Source organism: Haliotis rubra, unplaced genomic scaffold (genome assembly GCF_003918875.1).
Source record: "Haliotis rubra isolate DU_JTF1 unplaced genomic scaffold, ASM391887v1 Scf438, whole genome shotgun sequence".
NCBI classification, from domain to species: Eukaryota; Metazoa; Mollusca; class Gastropoda; order Lepetellida; family Haliotidae; genus Haliotis; species Haliotis rubra.
The window spans coordinates 884,760-910,769 of record NW_025767122.1 but is presented as its reverse complement, the minus strand read 5'-3'; the positions used below and the strand labels follow the sequence as shown (position 1 = coordinate 910,769).

Sequence of the window (26,010 nt, the reverse complement as noted above, 5' to 3'; positions counted from 1 at the left end):
ACCCATAACATAGCCTTTAGCTTCATCTCACCTTCACATCGGTTGTATTTTGTGCTTCAGAACAAAGACAAGTCAGGTGTTAAATCACCAGTTAAGAAAACAGAAGCCTGGACTCTGTCCAGAAGAAAATCAGAAACTAACGATGGCAGCAAACAGTCAGGTGCATCAGATATCCCAGAGATTAAAACAAAATTAGAGAAAAAGAAATGCCCAAAGTCTGATGAAAGTGATGTGGAATCTCGGAGTGGGGAGGACAGCCAGTCAGGCAGTTCTACGTCAGTACGGCACAACAAGATTGATAATGAGATTGAGTCCACAGGAATCCATGAAAGTGGTCAGTCCAAGTCGGTTCCATTGAAGCTAAACACACAGACATCTAAAGGAACCAAAAAAGATAGTGACTTTGAAAAGAAGGAACGAGCCAGTCAAGATGAAGTGAGTTTGCCATCCAAACTCAGGTCAATATCACCCCGTAAACAGACACAAGAGCCTTCTAAACGGTTACCGGCGAAGAAAATCCGTTCTGAAAGTCAAAACAAATCATCACAAGCTAAGAAAGTAAACTCCCAAAAGTCTGATAAATCTACGTTAGGAGTAGATTTGGTTAAGAATACAAGAAGGAAATTTACACCAGTGAACAAGGCGCGAAAGAGGCTGAGCATAAGTGAAGTGGTAACAGCCATGATGGACTCTGATAAAGATGGAGGATCTGATACTGTCTTGGCTTCCGAGTCCGATAGCGATGGTGGGATTATTGTGCCAAAGAGAAAACGGAAACGGAAAGTCATTCAGTCTGAGGATGAGGATTCTGATGTTGAGAATACGCATCCTAAGAAGAAGTCAGTTGCGAAGCCAGCAGTAAAGAAAGTGGTAAGTGAGGATGACATGAGTGCAATTGATTCTGATGATGATCGTCTGCAGATTGATATCGAGGTCACTACACCTGAAAAACGAAGACAGACTTCCAGATCATGTAAGAGAAAAAGCTATGCTCAGTCGTCTGATTCTGGGAGTGAGGGAGAGTCCACATCCAGCAGGATTGAGTCCAGCAAGATCTCCGATGCTGCATCTGAAGATAGTGGAGTCAATGTGGACTTGAACAAACACTCGGCCATTGTGGAGGCAAATAATCACAAGACCAAGCCATCGACAAAGACTAGGACATCGCCTAGAAAGGAGAAGAAGAGGTCGGTGGAGGAAGAGGTGAAGAAAGAGGTGAAGAATATCGTGCATGAAGAAACTGTTCTTCAAGTGACGAGTCTGGACTCCACAGATGAGGAGGAAGATGATGGAAGAAATTGTCCGAGTTTAACATCAAGTGGAAAGTTTCGCAGGCGATCTGGCATTCGGAAGAATTCCCTGAATGTGTCTGAGGTTTTGGAAGATATTGAGAGGGAAAAGAAATTTTCATCTTCCAAGAAATATGAGAGAAAAATGAAAGAAATCAAATTTTCAGATCTCTTGAATAGTGTTGACAGTGAGACCCCAGGGTTCTCATCAGATCCTTCTTTGAAAGAAAAATCTGTGTTTTCCATATCAGAAACAGAAAGTGATCATACCGTTCGGAAGGATAGACGAGGCCTGTTCCAAGAATTTGAACAGAGGAATATCTCTAAGATTTTAGAAGGTGAGAGTTTTGATGTGAAAACCTGTTCAGTTGTACTGGAGCGAGTTGACGATCAGATTGACTGGATGCATATGACCAGAAAGATGACAAAGAAACCCTCTTCAGACTCGGACGATGTGGCCCTTTTGTCTGTTGATGAAGTTGATGGGGAGACATTGTCAACTTATTCCTTGGTTAAGAAGTTGAAAATAACTGGGAATGGAAAATCTCAAAAACGTTCCACCCAGTGTAGCCAAAAAGCCACCAAGTTTACAAAATATGAATCTTCCGATTCTGATGACAACATTCCTCTGAAGGCTGCCGGAGGTCAAAGTCAGAACAAGGATGACAATATTCCCGTGTCCGAGGAGACAGAGGAGATGTCAGTTAAGAAAACATCTGTTGAGAAACCATCTGTAAAGAAAAAGAAAAGAAAAGAAAACGGAAATATAAACAGGTTAGTTCTGAGACTGAGAGTCCAGAACCTAAGAAAAATGGAAAGGCGATGAAAGCCCCAGACAGTGATCACAAACCCCTGAAGCTTGTGATTAAGAGAAAAGGCAGCGGCTTGGAGAATGACACGGAGGGAGGAAGGCGGTGGACTGTGGCTCAGAAACACCACAGCGATTCTTCCGATTCTGAGTTTGAATCCGATGACGAGAAATCACTGAAAAAACTTGTAAATGGCAGTGGTGTTGCAGGTGGTTACGAAAGAGTGTTACCCATAAGAATTGGGTTAAATAATTCAGGAAGTGATGGTTTTGGTGTTCAAATTAAGGAGGCTTCTAAAGGAAAGCATAGGATGAGAAAAACTTCAAAGAAATCGAAACGAAAAGGGAAACAGTTTGATATGTCAGTGTCAGAAGAGGAGGTGTTCAGGGGTGGGAAAGGCAAGAAATGGGCTAAAATTGATAGTGACAGTGAATATGAAGTAATCCCAGTTGCAGCAGCGTCAGACGACAGTGTTTGTGTTTCGCCACAGAAGAGTGAGAGTGAGATGGATGCCACTCCTTCAAAGTCTACAAGCTGTAGAACGTTCTCAGAAGATAGTGTGAATGAGTCTAGCTTAAGTGTTATGAAGTCAGTTAGCCCTATAAAATCAAAACGAAGTCCGTCAAAAAAGGCGGGAAAAACGAAAACGTCAGATTCAGAGGAGGAATTTGTACATGTCAGTGAGGCGGAGTCTGACTGTGTTTTTCTGGAGGATAGTGCGAGAAGCTTTGACATATTAAAGTCAAAGAAACTGATAATCAAATCAAGCAGTGTGTCTTCAAGGTCAAGTAGTGTGTCAAGGAGAGAGAACTCTGATAATGACAGTTGTGGATTGTCGGACGTCAGCAGCATTAATCAAACCCACGGTAGTGTTATAAACTCTGTACAGGGTGACAGTGATGCGGGCTCTAACGTCAGTGCTGGAAAGAAGGGTGTGTGGGGAACTGGGTTTTCTACGCCAAAGCAAGGATCAGAGGTGGGTTGACAGAATTATGTAAATGGATAATGTTGCATGAAAAAGTGTATGCTGCGATTTGATTGGTTCACTAATCTTAAATAAGATCTAATTTTCGAAATTATTCAGACCTAGTACTGAATAGTACTCGATAACTAAAGTTAGGGACCGTTCATAATTTATGTTTAGTGGGGGTGATGATAATTTTATGTACATGCGTGTGTGCTTACATGTGTGTGCGACCCATTTTGGGGAGGGTTTCAGCAATTTTGTACATGGAAATATTAAAAAATTATGCCTAAATATTAAGGGTGGGGGTGGGGTGGCATTCATTTTGCACATGGCATGGAGGGGGGGGCACTTACTTTGTACATAACTCTTAAGGGGAGATCATTCACATTATACATGCTTTTACATAAGAATCATCATCACCCACCCACCCACCCCAGCCATTAATTATGAACTGTCCCTTATGTCAATACAGAAATCATTTCATGATAAAATTTGTGATTCGCTAAAATAACATGAAAAAAATCAACGGCAACTAATTTATCATCAAGAGAACCAAGGCAATGGATGCAGGGGATAGAGTGAGTCTACTAAAATGTGACCGCTGGAGAGGTAAAGGATACAGCCGTCAGTGGGACTGGTTGCCATGTTCTTGAAAGAACCAACCTAACAATGAGGCTGGTTTTTTAACTCGCATTCTGAGATTGGGAGAACTGCAAGAACTTTTGATATGACAATACAATATTGCAGCACAACACAAGGCACATGATTCAATACATAGATTCACAGTACATACAGTATATTACAACTTCTAAGATGCCTAGCGGTTAGAACAATCGAAAAAAAAAAACATTATCAGACAATAAAGGTATAGTTTTTTGATGACGTAACAATTGAATGACGTTTTCCCGTCACTGCGCCATTCTAGTGTGCCCCCTCGTAATCGAACCATTTTACATTACGTCACAATGTAAGCGACGTCACGATGCATGTCAGTTGTTATCGCCTCGTACGGCCTCCTACAGTAAACTACACCGTTGCATCCAGTTTCTTGGTTTGCTGTTGCTTCACGCAGCTAACATCACTGGTGGAAACATTACGTTTATGTTTTACGACGGTTAAAATGTGTCACTTCGACTAACAAGTTTTCAGCGACACGGTAGCGTTAAATAATGTTTACATTCCCACAATGCAATTGTGGAATGTAAACTTGACTACTCAACTTCCTCTGGATGTACTGATCTAAACTTACGCTGGTAGTAGAAATGCAACGTTCATATTGCCCCATATGGTTTACGTTAATGACAGATGTAATTAAAATAATTTAGAGAAGATATTTAATCCGAACGTAAACCGTCATCAAATTGTTATCATTTGTTTTTTTCTGGTAACGTTCGTCTTAACGTAGGGGGCAGACACATCAATAGAACAGCGCGCCAGTTAGCCCTGTGCGAGGATTCTTAATTTAGGTCACCGACACCGTCGTTTGTTTTCTGCCTTAAATTAATCGTAATTATCTTTAGAAAGTATTAAATTTGGCATCTTAGAAAAGCGTCCTCGTGCTTTAACTATAATAGTTCAGGGCAAAAGTGTGTTTTATTACACTATACATGGTGGTAGAGCGAAGTGTATTTCTTAATTATTGGTGTAGAAACATGTGAATAATAATAGAAACTGTTCAGAAGTTCCTGCTTATTCTCTAGTATTTCATGGTTGGGCAAAATAGCAGAATCTTCACAGTGCTCACAAGCTTGTGTTGATCTCCCCAGCAATATCCTGTCTTCACCATCTGAGACTTAAAAAAATAATTATTCTGGGTTGTGATTTACATGCAGAGAGGGAGAGAGTATGATTGGTTGGTTGGTTGTTTTTTTTGTTTTACGCTGCACCCAATAATATTCTACCTATATGGCGGAGGTTTGTAAATAGTCGAGTCTGGATCAGAGAATCCAGTGATCAACAGTATGAACATCTATCCACGCAATTGGAATACGATGACAAGTGTCAACCACGTCAGCGAGCCTGACTACCCCATCACATTTGTCGCCTCTCAAGACAAGCATGGATTGGAGAGAATATGAACTTATGAAATAGTAACACTGTGTCTGGATACGAGTCGTATCACGCTGATGGTGTTGGTATAAGTATCATATCATAGCTTCTTTGTACAGTTGGATGTATGTATTAATGATTTAGAGAGGAATCACCTCAGGTGAGGTGAGGTGAAATTGGGTTTAACGTCGCGCTTGAGAATATTTTGCTCATATGACGACGTGCATATGTGTGTATGTATGTGTATGTGCGGCTGCTTGTACTAGCCCAGACTTAAGCTGGTTTTATAGTGCTAGCCCACTGAGATACCATGCCGCAGTGAAGCATGAATACCCCACTCAGACACATTATACTGACTCTGAGCCGACCAGTCCTTGTTGTACCCAATAATGGCGAGCGCCAGGCAGGGACCAACAAGTACCATATTTTAACGTCTTTTGGTATGACGCGGTCGGGGATCAAACCCGCGACCTTCCGCTCTCCGGGCGGATGCTCTAACCACTACACCACGGAGGCGGTCTCACCTCAGGTGGGGAACAGTAAAGAAGCATGGGTCCTGTAGCATAATGATGTGTTTTTGTAGTTCTTACCAAGAGGGTCAGTGGGGTAGCATAGTGGTTAAAGCGTTAGCACGTCACGCCAAAGACCTGGGTTCGATTCCCCACATGGGTACAACGTGTGAAGCCCATTTCTGGTGTTCCCCACCGTGAAATTGCTGGAATAGTGCGAAATGCTGCGTAAAAAACACATACCCACTCACATTGTGTAGATTGATGCTCATGCTGTTGATCACTGGATTGTCTGGTCCAGACTTGATAATTTGCATACCGCCACCATATAAAAGTGGAGTGCGGCATTAAACAACAAACCAACAGTGGGCTGACACTATAGTCCAGCCTTAACCCTGGCGAATTCAAATAGCCATGCACACACTTAGGTGTACATACCTGCAATTATCTTGAGCGTGACATTAGTCTTGAGGGTGACATTAATCCCCATTTCATCTCACCGCATAGGGTTTTTGAAATTATTTGTGATGATGCTTATAAAAATTTTAAACTACTTCCTTCCAGGTTGACAGTGATGACAGCTCGAGTTCTGTAGTAAAACCGCCTTCCGTGGTAAGACTTGTGAAAATCATTGCTTATTATGTTCAAGCTTATTTTGTTTGGATTCTTTAGCCAAACAGTGTCAATATATTCTTATAAGATCATTTATGGCAAGCTGATAAACTATTAATAGTGTTTTTGAAAGTATATTTTGTAAGGAACCTGTTATCATGGTTGTGAGAGCGAAGCGGTTTGTTTGTTGTTTTATGCTGAACTCAGCAATATTGCTGCTATATCACAGCAAGCTTGTAAATGGTGGACCACGCAAGCCAGTGATTGATGCTATCAGCAATGATCCAGCTTGACTGGTATGATGTCACACTGCCCACCAGTGCTACGGAGCCTGACCACCTGATCTGTTGAGCGGTCTCTTGTCATCAACATAGGTTTCAGTGATCTAGTCTAACCAACCTCCAAGTGGAGTTACCTCCCTTTACTTACTGAATACCTCCCTTTATAGTCCGTTTGGCTCAAAAGGGACCCGATGAATTGCAATCTAACTCGAAAACTAATAAACATAAAATACTCAATGAAAAGAAATATCCTCGGCAAGCCTCTGCTGATCATAATCAAAACATCATACCAACTCTGTGAGGTTTTTGCAGAATTTTTGTCCTAAAAATAAAAAAGTTGTTTAACAATCTATCATTAAAATATTGACACTGTTCACTGTTTGTTACGAGGGAGGAGTGCAGAGAAAGGGACAGCCAGGTGTTCGAGAAGCACGTTCACAGACAAAGTTATTTATTCATTCACCTGTGCTGTGCCGTCTCCATCCGTTCTCGACCACCTGGCTGTCCCTCTTCACTGTTTGTTACGAGGGAGGAGTGCAGAGAAAGGGACAGCCAGGTGTTCGAGAAGCACGTTCACAGACAAAGTTATTTATTCATTCACCTGTGCAGTGCGTCTCCATCCGGTTCTCGAACACCTGGCTGTCCCTCTTCACTGTTTGTTTCGAGGGAGGAGTGCAGAGAAAGGGACAGCCAGGTGTTCGAGAAGCACGTTCACAGACAAAGTTATTTATTCATTCACCTGTGCTGTGCCGTCTCCATCCGTTCTCAAACACCTGGCTGTCCCTTTCTCTGCACTCCTCCCTCGTAACAAACAGTGAAGAGTGTCAATATTTTAATGATAGATTGTTAAACAACTTTTTTATTTTTAGGACAAAAATTCTGCAAAAACCTCACAGAGTGGGTATGATGTTTTGATTATGATCAGCATTTCATTGAGTATTTTATGTTTATTAGTTTTCGAGTTGGATTGCAATTCATCGGTCCTCTTTTGAGCCAAACGGACTATACATACTGAAGCATTTGGTCAGGTAGCTCTGAATTTGTCATGTCAGATTCACCTTGATGGTGGTGTCCCATCTCTCGTCATCATACCAACCTTGGGGCGAGCTTCACCGACTTGCAATTGCTTTTGTCATTCTGAATATAATGAAATCTTCCAATCCAGGTTGACCTCAAAGGCAAATTCTCCAGTGGATGTCCATCCACTTTCTAATCAGTAATGATTCTGAATCTATTCACAGCAGCATACTTTGTGTCTAAAAACAAATGCAAAGGGGCAGTTCTGAATGGTGAACAATAATGTCTGCACCGCACTCAGGGTTGCAGTTGTTTCTTTCAGTGAACTTGTTAAGAATTGTAGTTGAAGTTGTTGCATTTCTCCTGCAAACGTTAATAATATACCTGTGAACTGTTACTATTGCTGCAAGTTTGACGATGTCAAAGGCTTATATCTGGCTAAATACAACTTATCCTTCACTTAGAATGTACAGTATGACCTAATAAATGCTTTGTATTATTCCAGGTGTCAGTAGAGGTGAGGTCTGAAGACAGCATGTCCTCGATTGAAGCAGTCAACGTGCATCAGTCTAATAACAAAGCAGCAGGCAAATCCAAGGTAGGAGATGACCCTCACAAAAGTGAGTGAATGAGTGAGTTTAGTTTTACGCTGCACTCAGCAATATTCCAGCTATATGGCGGTCTGTAAATAATCGAGTCTGGACCAGACAATCCAGTGATCTACAGTATGAGGGGAACCAATGACATGTGTCAACCAAGTCAGCGAGCCTGACCACATGATCCCGTTAGTCGCCTCTTACGACAAGCATGGGTTACAGAAGATTCGTTTGAACCCGGACCTTCACGGGTCCTCAAAGGATGTAAAGACCCTATAGACCAGCAAAGGGGCAGTTCTGAATGGGGAACAATAATGTCTGCACTGCACTCAGGGTTGCAGTTGTTTCTTTCAGTGAACTTGTTAAGAATTGTAGTTGACTTTTCAATAATAATATTGATCTCACTATACATAAAACTCTGGAAGATGAAGGTGGAAATTTTATTATTGCAGACATAACTGTAGAAGATAAAAGATTTACCCTCACAAACCTTTATGGACCAAATATTAATGACCCACTATTTTATGTAAAGCTTTTCGAAAGTATATCCAATTTTGAGAATGAATCTCTGGTTATGGTAGGAGATTGGAATCTGGTTCTTGATCCTTCCATTGATTTAGAAAATTACAAAAATATCAACAATCCCAAGGCCAGAAAAGTAGTTTTAGACACCATTGCAGCTGATGATCTTGTGGATATTTGGCGTGATGATTCAAATGATAATCTGAAAAAATTTACATGGTGGAAAAACATCCAAGACAACAAGCCAGACTGGACTTTTTTAATCTCACAAGATTTGCTGAACCTTATGCTTGATTCCGATATTCTACCAGGCTATAAAGCGGACCACTCAGCTATTACCTACTCTTTTCAAATACTATTAACCAAGAAAGAGGGCAGGGATATTGGAAATTTAATCGTCCTTTATTGTTACAACCTGAGTATAGTGAACTTGTTAGATCCATATTAAAGGGCGAAAGTTGAAGAATATTCAGATATTGATGTATATGATGAAAATGCTAATGACCTTAATATAAAACTTAAGATTGATGATAGTTTATTTTTAGAAACCTTCCTTATGAATGTTAGGGGAAAATCAATTTCATTTTCAACCTTTCTAAAAGGAAAACCATTGATAAAACCACAGAATTAGAAACTAAAATTAAAGACTATGAAGAATCAATAAGAAAGGACTTTCAAACTATAGATGAAAATTTATTATCTGAACTTGCAAAATATAAATTTGAACTACAACAAATTAAAGAAGATGAAATAAGGGGTATACAGCTCAGAAACAGAATTTTATGGTATGAAGAGGGGGAAAAGCCAACCAAGTATTTTTGCAGCCTAGAAAATAGAAATTATGTCAGCAAATCAATTAATAAGATTGTCACAGATAACAATGACAAAATTACTGACAGCTTTTCTATCTTAAATGAAGTAAAAACATTTTACAAACAACTTTACTCTTCTGGCAGGAAATATGAGGATGATACTTGTTTACAAGATGTGGTAACTCCCACTTTAACTGGACATCTTAGAAACAAATTAGAAAAAGATATTGACATGGAAGAAATAACATTGGCTGTTAAACATATGAAAAATAACAAAAGCCCTGGTGTAGATGGATTTCCAATAGATTTCTTTAAATATTTTTGGAAAGACCTTAAATATTGGATCTATAGATTTATTAAAGAAATTTTTAATAAGAATCAAATGTCTTTCACAATGAAAAGAGGTGTAATTACATGTATACCCAAGCCAGATAAAAACAGAACCCTTTTAAAAAACTGGAGACCAATAACTTTATTGAATTCACTGTATAAAATAGTAAGTACTTGTATTTCTAATCGTTTAAAAACAACCCCGTACTCTCTTATACATGAAAATCAGACTGGTTTCATACCTGGTAGAAATATAAGCGAAAACACAAGATTACTCTTTGACATTATGTTTGAGACAAAAAGAAGAGACATCCCAGGTTTATTAATTTTGATCGATTTTGAAAAGGCTTTGATACTGTCTCTAAAGATTTTATAAATTTGGTATTAAAAAGTTTGGTTTTGGTCCCCAAATTATTAGGTGGATAAATATCCTAACCTATAATACAACTTCTTGTGTTATTCAAAATGGACATCTCTCAGAATTCTTTTCAAATGAACGGGCTGTAGACAAGGGGATCCGTTATCACCATATCTTTTCCTTTTTGTAGCTGAAATCCTTGGATGCATGATAAGACAAAATGAAAATATCAAAGGTATAGTAATTGATGATACAGAGTATAAATTAGGACAATATGCAGATGATACTGAGTTGTTTTTGGATGGTACAGAAAAATGTCTATACTCTGCTGTTGATGCAATTAATACTTTCTATAGGATGTCAGGACTAAAAATAAATATTGATAAGACTAAAGCTATCTGGATTGGATCTAAAGCAGGTTGTGGTGATAAACTATGTCAGGATTTGAATATTGAATGGCGAAAAAATGAATTTGTTGTTCTGGGAATTATACTTAATGCTGAACTGAAGGATCTATGGATCATCAATACAAATAAAAAACTAGAGGAAATTAACAGATTATTGGCAGTGTGGAGAAAAAGACATTTAACATTAATCGGCAAAATCACTGTTATCAAGACACTAGCTATGTCAAAATTAGTTCATATTTTCAACACTTTTACTCAAACCCACCCCAAGCTTTTGTTACCTCCCTTGATAAAATATTTTTCAAATTCATCTGGACTGACAAAACTGACAAAATTAAGAGAAGTACCTTGAAAAAGATTATATACATGGGGTTTAAGAATGATCGACATAAAACCTTTATCAATGCCTTGAAACTATCCACTTTGAGACGTTATTTAAGAAAATCATCAATATGTAATCCATGCAATTTTCCGTTACATGATATCATGAAGTTTGGTGCTAATTTCTATAATATTGCTGATGTTCATAGTCCATATTGGAAAGATGTTTTAAAAGCATGGAACATGTATTGTACTAACATTACCATAGAGGAAAACAACATTGATGAAATTTTAGCACAGCCATTATGGTTTAATCATAATTTTAAATACCAAAATCATTATATCAGTCATTGGGCAAATAAAGGACTATTAACCATCAAAGACATGTGTGATGAAGAAGGTTTGATGTCTTTTGAATCTTTAAAAAGTAAATATGCAATAAAAGGGACAGAATTAGATCACTCATATGTTCTAAATAATATACAGAGCTACAGATAACGTTTTGGGTCATTGAGTTATGTACTCGCTTGTGGTCATGTCAATTGGGTATCCTAATTTTCCATTGAATAACCAAATAAATTGTACCAACCTCACTCAAACTCAATTGGGTATTTTGTCATTTTCCATTAATTGTTAAAATATAATAAAGTTTAAAGTTAGTGTTTGTTATTTATATTTGATCTGTAATATGAGAAATCGATAAGAGAGACTGCAAGTTGCCAAGTTCATGTCCTGAAATAGAACCTCAATACCCCAGTTATTGTATCTATCCACCGGTACGCTAAGTTTAAGATTTGACACTTTTGTGTGTAATGCATGTAACATCACATCTATTGAGTATTTACAAAATTCTGCCGCATTCTGTACGCAATAGACTTAACAGAATTGAGTTTTCTTTCAGAAATATTTCGTAATTTACGCATGATACGCAGCTTATCTGTACCTCTGATATACCTGAATCATGGAAAAATACAATAACAAATCACAGGTGTATAAATAATCTATGACATGAATCTAACTCCTATCAAAAGAATTTTATGAAATCATTACAAGGATCAAGATTATTTTATGATATATTGTTATTTATTAATAATAACCCTCATATGTGTGTCAGTAAATGGGAGAATGTGTTTGAAGATACTGACTTTGATTGACCAATGATTTTAAGTCTTACAGACCAGACATTAATGATGTAAAACTCTTAGAGTTCCAATATAAACTTTTACACAGCGTATTATCTATACCAAAAAGGAACTTTTAAAATGAACCTTAACCAGAGCCTCATGCAGCTTTTGTAAAGATGAAGATGAAAACTTGTGCCATGTTTACTGGAATGTAGTGAAACTAAGAAGTTTTGGAAGGATCTTCAAATTTGGATTGACACTTATTTGATACAAAAAGTCAATTTGACAAAATATTTGGTGTATTTTGGCTCCTTAAGTAAAAACCCCTTACTTAATCATATAATCATTTCAGCAAAAAGACAGATCTATGTCTCTTCTTTGAAAAACAACATTCCAAAATGCGATAACTTTATAAAGACTTTAAAAGATATTTTTTCTGTTGAAAGCTTCATTGCCAAAAGGAAGAATAAAATGAAGAAATTTGCTAATAAATGGCATCCATTATTCCCAGTATTTCAAACCTGACCTGTGTATGTAGCAACCGCTTCTTTTGTAAAATCTTGATCTGTTTCCTTTTTTGAAAAATTATCATTGTTTTAGTTCTATATTGACTAGTTAGTTAATGGCACTGGTAACTTTTGGGGAACACATATTATAGGTTGGATATAAGACACAATATACAACACAATAACTTCGATGTTGCATAATATATAACACAACACATTGGATGTGACACAAGACACAGCATGACATGTCAGAATAATTGTGGCACTATACAACACATGTTAGATAAGACATATTTACAATGTATATCAGATAATACACTATGTACAACACGATAGATTGGCCGTGACACTATATACAATATGCTATGTCGGGTGATGCACTATATACAGTATGTTATGTCAGATGTGGCGCTATATACAATGTGGTATGTCAGATGTGGCGCCGTATACAACAAAATATGTTGAATGTGTATGCATTATACAACATGATATGTTGGATGTGACACAATATACAGCTTGATATGTCAGATGTCGTGCTATAAACAATATGATATGTTCATATATGATGCTATTTACAACTTGACATATGGGTTTCTATACTATATACTTATGATATGTCAGATGTGACATTATATACAACTTATGATACAAGACTTTACTTTTTCATGAAATAAAAAAAGTTGATTGAAAAAAAAAAAGAAGAAAAAAAAAGAATTGAAGTTGTTGCATTTCTCCTGCAAACGTTAATAATATACCTGTGAACTGTTGCTGCAAGTTTGACAATGTCAAAGGCTTATATCTGGCTAAATACAACTTATCCTTCACTTAGAATGTACAGTATGACCTAATAAATGCTTTGTCTTATTCCAGGTGTCAGTAGAGGTGAGGTCTGAAGACAGCATGTCCTCGATTGAAGCAGTCAACGTACATCAGTCTAATAACAAAGCAGCAGGCAAATCCAAGGTAGATGACCCTCACAAAACAGTGAGTGAATGAGTGAGTTTAGTTTTACGCCGCACTCGGCAATATTCCAGCTATATGGCGGCGGTCTGTAAATAATCGAGTCTGGACCAGACAATCCAGTGATCAACAGCATGAGCATCGATCTGCGCAATGGGGAACCAATGACATGTGTCAACCAAGTCAGCGAGCCTGACCACCCGATCCCATTAGTCAGCCTCTTCACGACAAGCATGGGTTACAGAAGATTCATTGAACCCGGACCTTCACGGGTCCTCAAAGGATGTAAAGACCCTATAGACCAGCAAAGGGCAGTTCTGAATGGGGAACAATAATGTCTGCACTGCACTCAGGGTTGCAGTTGTTTCTTTCAGTGAACTTGTTAAGAATTGTAGTTGACTTTTCAATAATAATATTGATCTCACTATACATAAAACTCTGGAAGATGAAGGTGGAAATTTTATTATTGCAGACATAACTGTAGAAGATAAAAGATTTACCCTCACAAACCTTTATGGACCAAATATTAATGACCCACTATTTTATGTAAAGCTTTTCGAAAGTATATCCAATTTTGAGAATGAATCTCTGGTTATGGTAGGAGATTGGAATCTGGTTCTTGATCCTTCCATTGATTTAGAAAATTACAAAAATATCAACAATCCCAACGCCAGAAAAGTAGTCACCATCACCATTGCAGCTGATGATCTTGTGGATGTTTGACGTGATTCAAATGATAATCTGAAAAAATTTACATGGTGGAAAAAACATCCAAGACAACAAGCCAGACTGACTTTTTTTAATCTCACAAGATTTGCTTGAACTTCACGCTTGATTCCTCGATATTCTACCAGGCTATAAACGTGACCACTCAGCTATTACCTACTCTTTTCAAAATACTATTAACCAAGAAAGAGGGCAGGGATATTGGAAATTTAATACGCCTTTATTGTTACAACCTGATTATAGTGAACTTGTTAGATCCATATTAAAGGACGAAGTTGAAGAATATTCAGATATTGATGTATATGATGAAAATGCTAATGACCTTAATATAAAACTTAAGATTGATGATAGTTTATTTTAGAAACCTTCCTTATGAATGTTAGGGGAAAATCAATTTCATTTTCAACCTTCTAAAAAAGGAAAACCATTGATAAAACCACAGAATTAGAAACTAAAATTAAAGACTATGAAGAATCAATAAGAAAGGACTTTCAAACTATAGATGAAAATTTATTATCTGAACTTGCAAAATATAAATTTGAACTACAACAAATTAAAGAAGATGAAATAAGGGGTATACAGCTCAGAAACAGAATTTTATGGTATGAAGAGGGGGAAAAGCCAACCAAGTATTTTTGCAGCCTAGAAAATAGAAATTATGTCAGCAAATCAATTAATAAGATTGTCACAGATAACAATGACGAAATTACTGACAGCTTTTCTATCTTAAATGAAGTAAAAACATTTTACAAACAACTTTACTCTTCTGGCAGGAAATATGAGGATGATACTTGTTTACAAGATGTGGTAACTCCCACTTTAACTGGACATCTTAGAAACAAATTAGAAAAAGATATTGACATGGAAGAAATAACATTGGCTGTTAAACATATGAAAAATAACAAAAGCCCTGGTGTAGATGGATTTCAATAGATTTCTTTAAATATTTTTGGAAAGACCTTAAATATTGATCTATAGATTTATTAAAGAAATTTTTAATAAGAATCAAATGTCTTTCACAATGAAAAGAGGTGTAATTACATGTATACCCAAGCCAGATAAAAACAGAACCCTTTAAAAAACTGGAGACCAATAACTTTATTGAATTCACTGTATAAAATAGTAAGTACTTGTATTTCTAATCGCTTTAAAACAACCCTCAGCTCTCTTATACATGAAAATCAGACTGGTTTCATACCTGGTAGAAATATAAGCGAAAACACAAGATTACTCTATGACATTATGTTTGAGACAAAAAGAAGAGACATCCCAGGTTTATTAATTTTGATCGATTTTGAAAAGGCTTTTGATACTGTCTCTAAAGATTTTATAAATTTGGTATTAAAAGTTTGGTTTTGGTCCCCAAATTATTAGGTGGATAAATATCCTAACCTATAATACAACTTCTTGTGTTATTCAAAATGGACATCTCTCAGAATTCTTTTCAAATGAACGGGGCTGTAGACAAGGGGATCCGTTATCACCATATCTTTTCCTTTTGTAGCTGAAATCTTTGGATGCATGATAAGACAAAATGAAAATATCAAAGGTATAGTAATTGATGATACAGAGTATAAATTAGGACAATATGCAGATGATACTGAGTTGTTTTTGGATGGTACAGAAAAATGTCTATACTCTGCTGTTGATACAATTAATACTTTCTATAGGATGTCAGGACTAAAAAATAAATATTGATAAGACTAAAGCTATCTGGATTGGATCTAAAGCAGGTTGTGGTGATAAACTATGTCAGGATTTGAATATTGAATGGCTTAAAAAATGAATTTGTTCTGGGAATTATACTTTAATGCTGAACTGAAGGATCTATGGATCATCAATACAAATAAAAACTAGAGGAAATTAACAGATTATTGGCAGTGTGGAGAAAAAAAGACATTTAACATTAATCGGCAAAATCACTGTTATCAAGACACTAGCTATGTCAAAATTAGTTCATATTTTCAACACTTTACCAAACCCACCCCCAGCTTTTGTTACCTCCCTTGATAAAATATTTTCAAATTCATCTGGACTGACAAAACTGACAAAATTAAGAGAAGTACCTTGAAAAAAGATTATATACATGGGGGTTTAAGAATGATCGACATAAAACCTTTATCAATGCATTGAAACTATCCACTTTGAGATTTTATTTAAGAAAATCATCAATATGTAATCCATGCAGTTTTCCTCGCTACATGATATCATGAAGTTTGGTGCTAATTTCTATAATATTGCTGATATTCATAATCCATATTGGAAAGATGTTTTAAAAGCATGGAACATGTATTGTACTAACATTACCATAGAGGAAAACAACATTGATGAAATTTTAGCACAGCCATTATGGTTTAATCATAATTTTAAATACCAAAATCATTATATCAGTCATTGGGCAAATAAAGGACTATTAACCATCAAAGACATGTGTGATGAAGAAGGTTTGATGTCTTTTGAATCTTTAAAAAGTAAATATGCAATAAAAGGGACAGAATTAGATCACTCATATGTTCTAAATAATATACAGAGCTACAGATAACGTTTTGGGTCATTGAGTTATGTACTCGCTTGTGGTCATGTCAATTGGGTATCCTAATTTTCCATTGAATAACCAAATAAATTGTACCAACCTCACTCAAACTCAATTGGGTATTTTGTCATTTTCCATTAATTGTTAAAATATAATAAAGTTTAAAGTTAGTGTTTGTTATTTATATTTGATCTGTAATATGAGAAACGATAAGAGAGACTGCAAGTTGCCAAGTTCATGTCCTGAAATAGAACCTCTCAATACCTCAGTTATTGTATCTATCCACCGGTACGCAAGCTAAGATTTGACACTTTTGTGTGTACGCATGTAACATCACATCTATTGAGTATTTACAAAATTTCAAGCGTACTTGTACGCAATAGACTTAACAGGAATTGAGTTTTCGCATAAATATTTGCGTAATTTACGCAGATACGCAGCTTATCTGTACCTCTGATATACCTGAATCATGGAAAAATACAATAACAAATCACAGGTGTATAAATAACTATGACATGAATCTTAACTCCTATCAAAAGAATTTTATGAAATCATTACAAGGATCAAGATTATTTTATGATATATTGTTATTTATTAATAATAACCCTCATATGTGTCATAAATGGAAGAATGTGTTTGAAGATACTGACTTTGATTGGCCAATGATTTTCAAGTCTTACAGACCAGACATTAATGATGTAAAACTCTTAGAGTTCCAATATAAACTTTTACACGGTATTATCTATACCAAAAAGGAACTTTTAAAAATGAACCTTATCCAGAGCGCCTCATGCAGCTTTTGTAAAGATGAAGATGAAAACTTGTGCCATGTTTACTGGGAATGTAGTGAAACTAAGAAGTTTTGGAAGGATCTTCAAATTTGGATTAACACTTATTTGATACAAAAAGTCAATTTGACAAAATATTTGGTGTATTTTGGCTCCTTAAGTAAAAACCCCTTTACTTAATCATATAATCATTTCAGCAAAAGACAGATCTATGTCTCTTCTTTGAAAACAATATTCCAAAATGCGATAACTTTATAAAGACTTTAAAAGATATTTTTTCTGTTGAAAGCTTCATTGCCAAAAGGAAGAATAAAATGAAGAAATTTGCTAATAAATGGCATCCATTATTCCCAGTATTTCAAACCTGACCTGTGTATGTAGCAACCGCTTCTTTTGTAAAATCTTGATCTGTTTCCCCTTTTGAAAAATTATCATTGTTTTAGTTCTATATTGACTAGTTAGTTAATGGCACTGGTGTAACTTTGGGGAACACATATTATAGGTTGGATATAAGACACAATATACAACACAATAACTCGGATGTTGCTCAATATATAACACAACACATTGGATGTGACACAAGACACAGCATGACATGTCAGAATAATTGTGGCACTATATACAACACATGTTAGATAAGACATATTTACAATGTATATCAGGTAATACACTATGTACAACACGATAGATTGGCCGTGACACTATATACAATATGCTATGTCGGGTGTTGCACTATATACAGTATGTTATGTCAGATGTGGCTCTATATACAATGTGGTATGTCAGATGTGACGCCATATACAACAAAATATGTTGAATGTGTATGCAATATACAACATGATATGTTGGATGTGACACAATATACAGCTTGATATGTCAGATGTGGTGCTATAAAACAATATGATATGTTCATATATGATGCTATTTACAACATGACATATGGGATGTAATACTATATACTTATGATATATCAGATATGACATTATATACAACTTATGATGGAAGACTTTACTTTTTCATGAAAATAAAAAAAAATGATTGAAAAAAAAAAAGAAAAAAAAGAAAGAATTGAAGCTGTTGCATTTCTCCTGCAAACGTTAATAATATACCTGTGAACTGTTGCTGCAAGTTTGACGATGTCAAAGGCTTATATCTGGCTAAATACAACTTATCCTTCACTTAGAATGTACAGTATGACCTAATAAATGCTTTGTATTATTCCAGGGGTCAGTAGAGGTGAGGTCTGAAGACAGCATGTCCTCGATTGAAGCAGTCAACGTGCATCAGTCTAATAACAAAGCAGCAGGCAAATCCAAGGTAGGAGATGACCCTCACAAAGGAGTGAGTGAGTTTAGTTTTACGCCGCACTCGGCAATATTCCAGCTATATGGCGGCGGTCTGTAAATAATCGAGTCTGGACCAGACAATCCAGTGATCAACAGCATGAGCATCGATCTGCGCAATGGGGAACCAATGACATGTGTCAACCAAGTCAGCGAGCCTGACCTACCGATCCCGTTAGTCGCCTCTTACGACAAGCATGGGTTACTGAAGGTTCATTCGAACCCGGATCCTCACGGGACCAGCAAAGGGGCAGTTCTGAATGGTGAACAATAATGTCTGCACTGCACTCAGGGTTGCAGTTGTTTCTTTCAGTGAACTTGTTAAGAATTGTAGTTGAAGTTGTTGCATTTCTCCTGCAAACGTTAATAATATACCTGTGAACTGTTGCTGCAAGTTTGACAATGTCAAAGGCTTATATCTGGCTAAATACAACTTATCCTTCACTTAGAATGTACAGTATGACCTAATAAATGCTTTGTATTATTCCAGGTGTCAGTAGAGGTGAGGTCTGAAGACAGCATGTCCTCGATTGAAGCAGTCAACGTGCATCAGTCTAATAACAAAGCAGCAGGCAAATCCAAGGTAGGAGATGACCCTCATAAAGGAGTGAGTGAGTTTAGTTTTACGCCGCACTCGGCAATGTTCCAGCTATATGGCGGCGGTCTGTAAATAATCAAGTCTGGACCAGACAATCCAGTGATCAACAGCATGAGCATCGATCTACGCAATGGGGAACCAATGACATGTGTCAACCAAGTCAGCGAGCCTGACCACCCGATCCCATTAGTCGCCTCTTACGACAAGCATGGGTCCTCAAAGGATGTAAAGATACACTTTGTGATATTCAAGATGTTGACAGTAGTGGTGGTCTGATTAATTGAAATAATCGAAGATTGGTTCGCAGTGTCTAAACGACCAAGCAATCGATTGTGTTTTCTCATAATCGAACACAAACAATTTTAGAACACTTGTTTGCATCACAATATTTTTCACAAGGTTGGTTTTGTCTGTGTCATTAAATTTACATTTAATTAGCACTACAACTTCGTTTCAAGTCATGACTGAATTTATCGTAAACATGTCAAAGTAACTTAAAGACTCCAGGAAATTTATGTTCCTAACGTACTAGTAATCCTTTGAAGATGTAAAATTTGCAAATGTATTTTGTACAATTTGAAAAAAATCCCGAAAAACGTTTATGCGTTAAAGAACATAACAGGAAAATTTGATAAATGACGCAAACCAATTATTTTCGATGATTGATCGGTTGTAATGAACCAATCATCAATGAAGAGATTTTAACCAATTCCCAACACTAGTTGACAGGACTTGTGATGTTTTATAGCTGTGCTTCATCGCCATTCCTGGAGACTGCGGGCCGGTGGGGTAGCCTAATGGTTAAAACGTTGGCTCGTCACGCCGAAGACCCGGGTTCGAATCCCCACATGGGCACAATGTGTGAAGCCCATTTCTGGTGTCCCCCGCCGTGATGTTGCTGGAATATTGCTAAAAGCGGCATAAAAACCAAACTCAGTCAGTCAGTCAGTCCTGGAGACTGCATAAGAGCGTATGAGCAATCTGGGGTTAATTTGTTAGCACGTTCAGGCAGTTTCATTTGGCTGTTTCTTAGATGTTGTTTTGGAGTTGGTATCTCTCAGAGGCCCAGATAAGCTGCGTATCCGGGTAAAATACGCATAGAAAATTTCCAATTACACATTGAAAAAATAATTGTTGCGTACCAATTACGCATTTAAAATGTTAGATACGCAAAAAGTTTAAAACAAATGCGTACGGAATATATTTATAAAAATCGCTTTGTAATGAAAAAGACATCGATTGCTATCAAGTTGTACTGTTAGTATAGGACAAGTGTTGTACTGTCAGTATAGGATGAGTGATTTTTTATGCAATCATTTCCATTATATTAAAGTTGGTTTTGATTAGGTATGACATAAGGCAGAACATACCTGCTTAGTAAACTTACTCAATGACATAATACTTAGGTGAGTAAACTGACTGAAATACGCACATATTTGAAAGCAGTGGGTAACGGAAAATGAAATACCCACTCAACATTCATAATACCCACTCCAAAAAAATACAGTGGGTACAGTACCCACATGAGCTAAATCTTATCTGGATCTCTGTATCTCTGACATAAACACCTTGACACCGACCATTTGATAAGATTGAGATATATATCCCTGGTTAATGCTGTTAGTATTACAATGTGTCTGGAAATTGTTGGTTCCCTTAGCATTGATTGTGACGTTTTTTGTGTCCGCAATTTTGTGTGTGGTAAAACCTACATAGTGTATTTGTCTGCAGTAGTTTCCTTCCAGTTGGGACCGGATCCAGGTTTGAATTGGTCTTCAGTAACCCATGCTTGTCCTAAGAGGCGACTACGGGATCGGGTGGTCAGGCTCACTGACTTGGTTGACAAATGTCATCGTATCTCATTTGTGTAGATTGATGCTCATGCTGTTGATCATTGGATTGTCTGGTCCAGGTTCGATTATTTACAGACTGCCACCATGTAGCTCGAATATTCCTGAGTGTGGCGTTAAACAAAAACCAAACCAACAACCATCTTGAAGCAAGGATGATAACTCTTACATGTGTTACAAACATACACTCCATACAGGGTAAATAGGAGGCAAGTTTCACAAGTGTATTCTGTTGATTAATCGTTCCTGTGAGGTCTTCTGACTCTGTAATTCTGTGACATTGCAGACGAAGAGCGGGAGAGGTGCCTCACAGCTGACCCAGCTGAGGAAGATCTGTCGGTGTGCAGGGATCATCCTGCGGAACTCTGTGGAGCTCCTGGGTTGCGACACAGATGCTGCTAAGATCTATAAGATCAAGGAAATCCTGCGCTCAAGGGGGATGCAAGGTGAGATAGGGACATATAAGGGTTGTGATGATCTGTAGTGAGGGGACCTGTCAGGGTTGTGCTGATCTGTAGTGAGGGGACCTGACAGGGTTGTGCTTATATGTAGTGAGGGGACCTGTCAGGGTTGTGGTGATCTGTAATGAGGGGAACTGTCAGGGTTGTGATGATCTGTAGCGAGGGGACCTGTCAGGGTTGTGGTGATCTGTAGTGAGGGGACCTAACAGGGTTGTGATGATCTGTAGTGAGGAAACCTGCCATGGTTGTGATGATCTGTAGTGATGATCTGTAGTGAGTGTAACTACTCATGTCATTCCGTCAAGCCGGACGTCGTCTCGCTTCCCGATCTCGCAGTGACCCTGTCTCAGGCAGGGTCTCGCACCTGTACATCCCTCTGTAGTGAGGGACCTGTCAGGGTTGTGCTGATCTGTAGTGAGGAAACCTGCCATGGTTGTGATGATCTGTAGTGATGATCTGTAGTGAGCGTAACTACTCATGTCATTCCGGCAAGCCGGACGACGTCTCGTTCCCCGTCTCGCACCCTGTCTCGCACTCCTGTCTCGCACTCGCCTACTCACTCCAGTCTCGTTCCCCGTCTCGTACCCCGTCTCGTACCCTGTCTCGTACCCCTGTTGTGGCCATGTTTACGACTGGGCCCTGTCTAAGTGCAAACGGGCATGGAGATGAAAATAGTCTAGTACTATTACCAAGGAAAAATAACTCTGAATTTCTTAACATGGCTCCTAGAATATCCTATATCCCGGGGACAAAACAGCCATACAGTCATTCCCTTTGTAAATATGTTTCAGTGTTTAAAGTTGCTTATCCTTTAGCTCAAAGTTTATGTTTTAATTGTGCTTTGCATAGTTTAGCGAAGTTTCAAACTTAAACGGTGCCGCCATTTTCATGCTTCGAAATGCGTTTTACTACGTGCGATTTGATTGGTTTGCCACGATTCTTGGCAATAATGGCGTACGATAGGGGTATGAGTCTTCTTGTAGGTCGTGGAAAGAGGCGAGTAGTTATGAATGGGTTGTGATGATCTGTAGGAAGGGGGTGATCGAGCGTGCCGACGTCCTGTAGTGAGGGGACCAGTAAGGGTGGTGATGATCTGTAGGGAGGGGACCAGTGAGGGTGGTGATGATCTGTAGGGAGGGGACCAGTGAGGGTGGTGATGATCTGTAGGGAGGGGACCAGTGAGGGTGGTGATGATCTGTAGGGAGGGGACCAGTAAGGGTGGTGATGATCTGTAGGGAGGTGATGATCTGTAGTGAGGGGACCAGTAAGGGTGGTGATGATCTGTAGTGAGGGGACCAGTAAGGGTGGTGATGATCTGTAGGGAGGGGACCAGTGAGGGTGGTGATGATCTGTAGGGAGGGGACCAGTAAGGGTGGTGATGATCTGTAGGGAGGGGACCATTAAGGTTGGTGATGATCTGTAGGAGGGGACCAGTAAGGTTGGTGATGATCTGTAGGGAGGGGACCAGTAAGGGTGGTGGTGATCTGTAGGGAGGGGACCTGTAAGGGTGGTGATGATCTGTAGGGAGGGGATGATCTGTAGGGAGGGGACCAGTAAGGGTGATGATGATCTGTTGCGAGGGGACCTGTCAGGATGGTGATGATCTGTAGGGAGGGGACCTGTAAGGGTGGTGATGATCTGTAGGAAGGGGACCTGTAAGGGTGGTGATGATCTGTTGCAGGGGACCTGTAAGGGTGGTGATGATCTGTAGGGAGGGGATGATCTGTAGGAGGGACCAGTAAGGGGAGTGATGATGAAGGGAGGGATGATCTGTAGGAGGGGACCAGTAAGGTGATGATGATCTGTTGCTGAGGGACCTGTCAGGATGGTGATGATCTGTAGGAAGGGGACCTGTAAGGGTGGTGATGATCTGTAGGGAGGGGATGATCTGTAGGGAGGGGACCAGTAAGGGTGATGATGATCTGTTGCGAGGGGACCTGTCAGGATGGTGATGATCTGTAGGGAGGGGACCTGTAAGGGTGGTGATGATCTGTAGGGAGGGGATGATCTGTAGGGAGGGGACCAGTAAGGGTGGTGATGATCTGAGGGACTGTAGGGAGGGATGATCTGTAGGGAGGGGACCAGTAAGGGTGATGATGATGATCTGTTGCGAGGGGACCTGTCAGGATGGTGATGATCTGTAGGGAGGGGACCTGTAAGGGTGGTGATGATCTGTAGCGAGGGGACCTGTCAGGATGGTGGGATGATCTGTAGGGAGGGGACCAGTAAGGGTGATGATGATCTGTTGCGAGGGGACCTGTCCTTGTTGTATTATGTATTAAAAAGACGTTAATGACACCTGATTCCTATTTCTATAGCTTATCTGTCATGGCATCCCTGTAACTGTAGTTAATCAAGTAAGTTTTAACCTCTTTTGGGAAGTGTATATGTGTATATTGTGTGACTAAGGCTCAATTGTTTCTCTTGGTCCCCGTTGCAGGAGCCCCAAGTATGAAGAAGGCAGAGATTCTGAAGCTGAAGAAAGAGGCAGCTGAGCTGGATACAGATAACATCATCTCAGAATCCGGTAGGTGGCAGGCGTTGGTAGCAGACTAATGGGATCAGGTGGTCAAGCTCGCTGACTTCATGTGTGTCGCTGCTTCCCAGTTGCGTAGCAGATGCTCATGATGTCAAACTGGCAGTGGGGTAGCTTAATGGTTATAGCGTTGGCTCGGCATTACCAAGACCCGGTTCAAATCCCCACATGGGTACAATGAAGCCCATTTCTGGTGTCTTTCCCCAAGTCAGTCAGTCATGATGTCAATAACTGGATTGTCTGGTCCAAACTTATTATTTACCGACCGCCATCATAGCTGGGATGTGTGTGGTGTTGAACAACAAACAAACAAAACAGGTTTGATTAACCGCTTGTTTGGTTAAGACTATTTGGACATCCCCACTATAATGTGGATGGAATATTGCTCAAACAGCCATCAGGGATTGGGAAAGGCAGGGACCATGGGCCATTTTACATAAGAATAAAAAAATGGCCCATTAAAATTTGAAGTTTACTATTGATACAAGGGCATTGGCCCATTCTAAGTTCAGAAAATGGCTAATAATCCTGAAAATGGCCCATTGTCAAAGTTCTCTATCCCAATCCCTGAACCATTAAACTCACTCTCTCTCACATTACACATCTATTTCAGGTCGTGCGCCAAGACGGAAGGTGCAGAGTCGCTACAAGAAGCGTGGCCTGACCCCGAGTCCGTCTCCACAGAAGAAGATGACCCCCCTGAAGATGAGGCTAGCTGGGCTGAAGGGCATCATCGACAGTGAGGGATCAGATAGCGACTGACCATCTTGGTAACCATGGCAACTACACATGGCAGACGAACATTAACATGAATCTCCCAGGCTCTAAGACTTCATGACTCCAGGCTAGGGCATTGGAGGACTTGGATCTCTGGATGAGATTATCTTCAATATTGTGTCGCTGGGTCTTCCTGGAGAATTGTCAGCACTAACGATCTTCCTGACTCCTTCCATGTGACCTTGTATTTACATACACTTTACAGTATGAGATGAAGTCGTTATTATGAATACCTTACAACTGTTTTAGATGTTGCTGTTCTGTGATAGTGATAGAACTGGTGACACATTGGCCTGTTCCACAAAGTCATCTTAGCGCTACGACTGTGGTAAATGTATGTTACGGTGTGGGGGTTACGGTCATCTTAGCGCTAACATTGCTTTGTACAATGGGACCCTGTTCCACGATGTCATCTTTGTGCTATGACTGTCGTCAGCCTACGTTGTCAAATCTTAAGATTAATTTACTCTGAGCTGAATGTGTGAGTCCTGTTCTAAGTGCCACACTCATAGCTGCTTGAACTTGAATACAGGCAGTGGAAAAGTCATACTTGCTAATAGACTTGAAATAAAAGCCAGTCAGTTACTGAAGTTCGTAATTTGTGCACCTAAGCACTAACAGTCTTCCTGCTCTTTAGAATAGACTTACGACGGTCTTAGCTCCAGTCCTATGTAACAGGCTTAAATCCCTGTCAATTAAGTTGAACTTACAACAGCGGCAGCTCCTGCTCTTTAGAATAGACTTACGACCTTGCTATCCCACAATTCATAACACTTTATTGATAAGGGCATACTAGTGGATGTAACTTCCTGGTGAACCCGTGCACATGACCTTTGTAAATCTAGTGGCTCTTTTCATAAACATAAGGGGCGGTGGGGTAGCCTAGTGGTTAAAGTGTTCGCTCGTCACGCCGAAGACCCGGGTTCGAT

The 26,010-nt window shown here is 38.9% G+C and overlaps 2 protein-coding genes across 5 annotated transcripts in view; both read left to right on the top strand.

The window, feature by feature from the left end:
- The window catches only part of LOC124289260 (transcriptional regulator ATRX-like), a 10,974-nt gene extending 8,879 nt beyond the window's left edge, over positions 1 to 2,095 (top strand). Inside the window, exons 5-6 of the mRNA XM_046725867.1 lie at positions 61 to 1,988; positions 2,089 to 2,095. Coding sequence (XP_046581823.1) covers positions 61 to 1,988; positions 2,089 to 2,095 — 1,935 coding nt within the window. The remainder of the gene's footprint in view (positions 1 to 60; positions 1,989 to 2,088) is intronic.
- Positions 1,973 to 26,010, top strand: LOC124289266 (HIRA-interacting protein 3-like). 4 transcript variants are annotated; one of them, XM_046725875.1, is made up of 9 exons: positions 1,973 to 3,074; positions 6,188 to 6,235; positions 8,039 to 8,131; positions 13,380 to 13,472; positions 18,741 to 18,833; positions 19,350 to 19,442; positions 21,594 to 21,753; positions 24,209 to 24,295; positions 24,918 to 26,010. In XM_046725875.1, exons 1-9 carry the CDS (start codon positions 2,112 to 2,114, stop codon positions 25,064 to 25,066), a joined length of 1,779 nt encoding a protein of 592 aa, XP_046581831.1. In that variant the 5' UTR covers positions 1,973 to 2,111; the 3' UTR covers positions 25,067 to 26,010. The 4 variants fall into 4 exon arrangements, with proteins under 4 accessions (XP_046581831.1, XP_046581832.1, XP_046581833.1 ...); XM_046725876.1 differs by lacking the exon at positions 19,350 to 19,442; XM_046725877.1 differs by lacking the exons at positions 8,039 to 8,131; positions 13,380 to 13,472.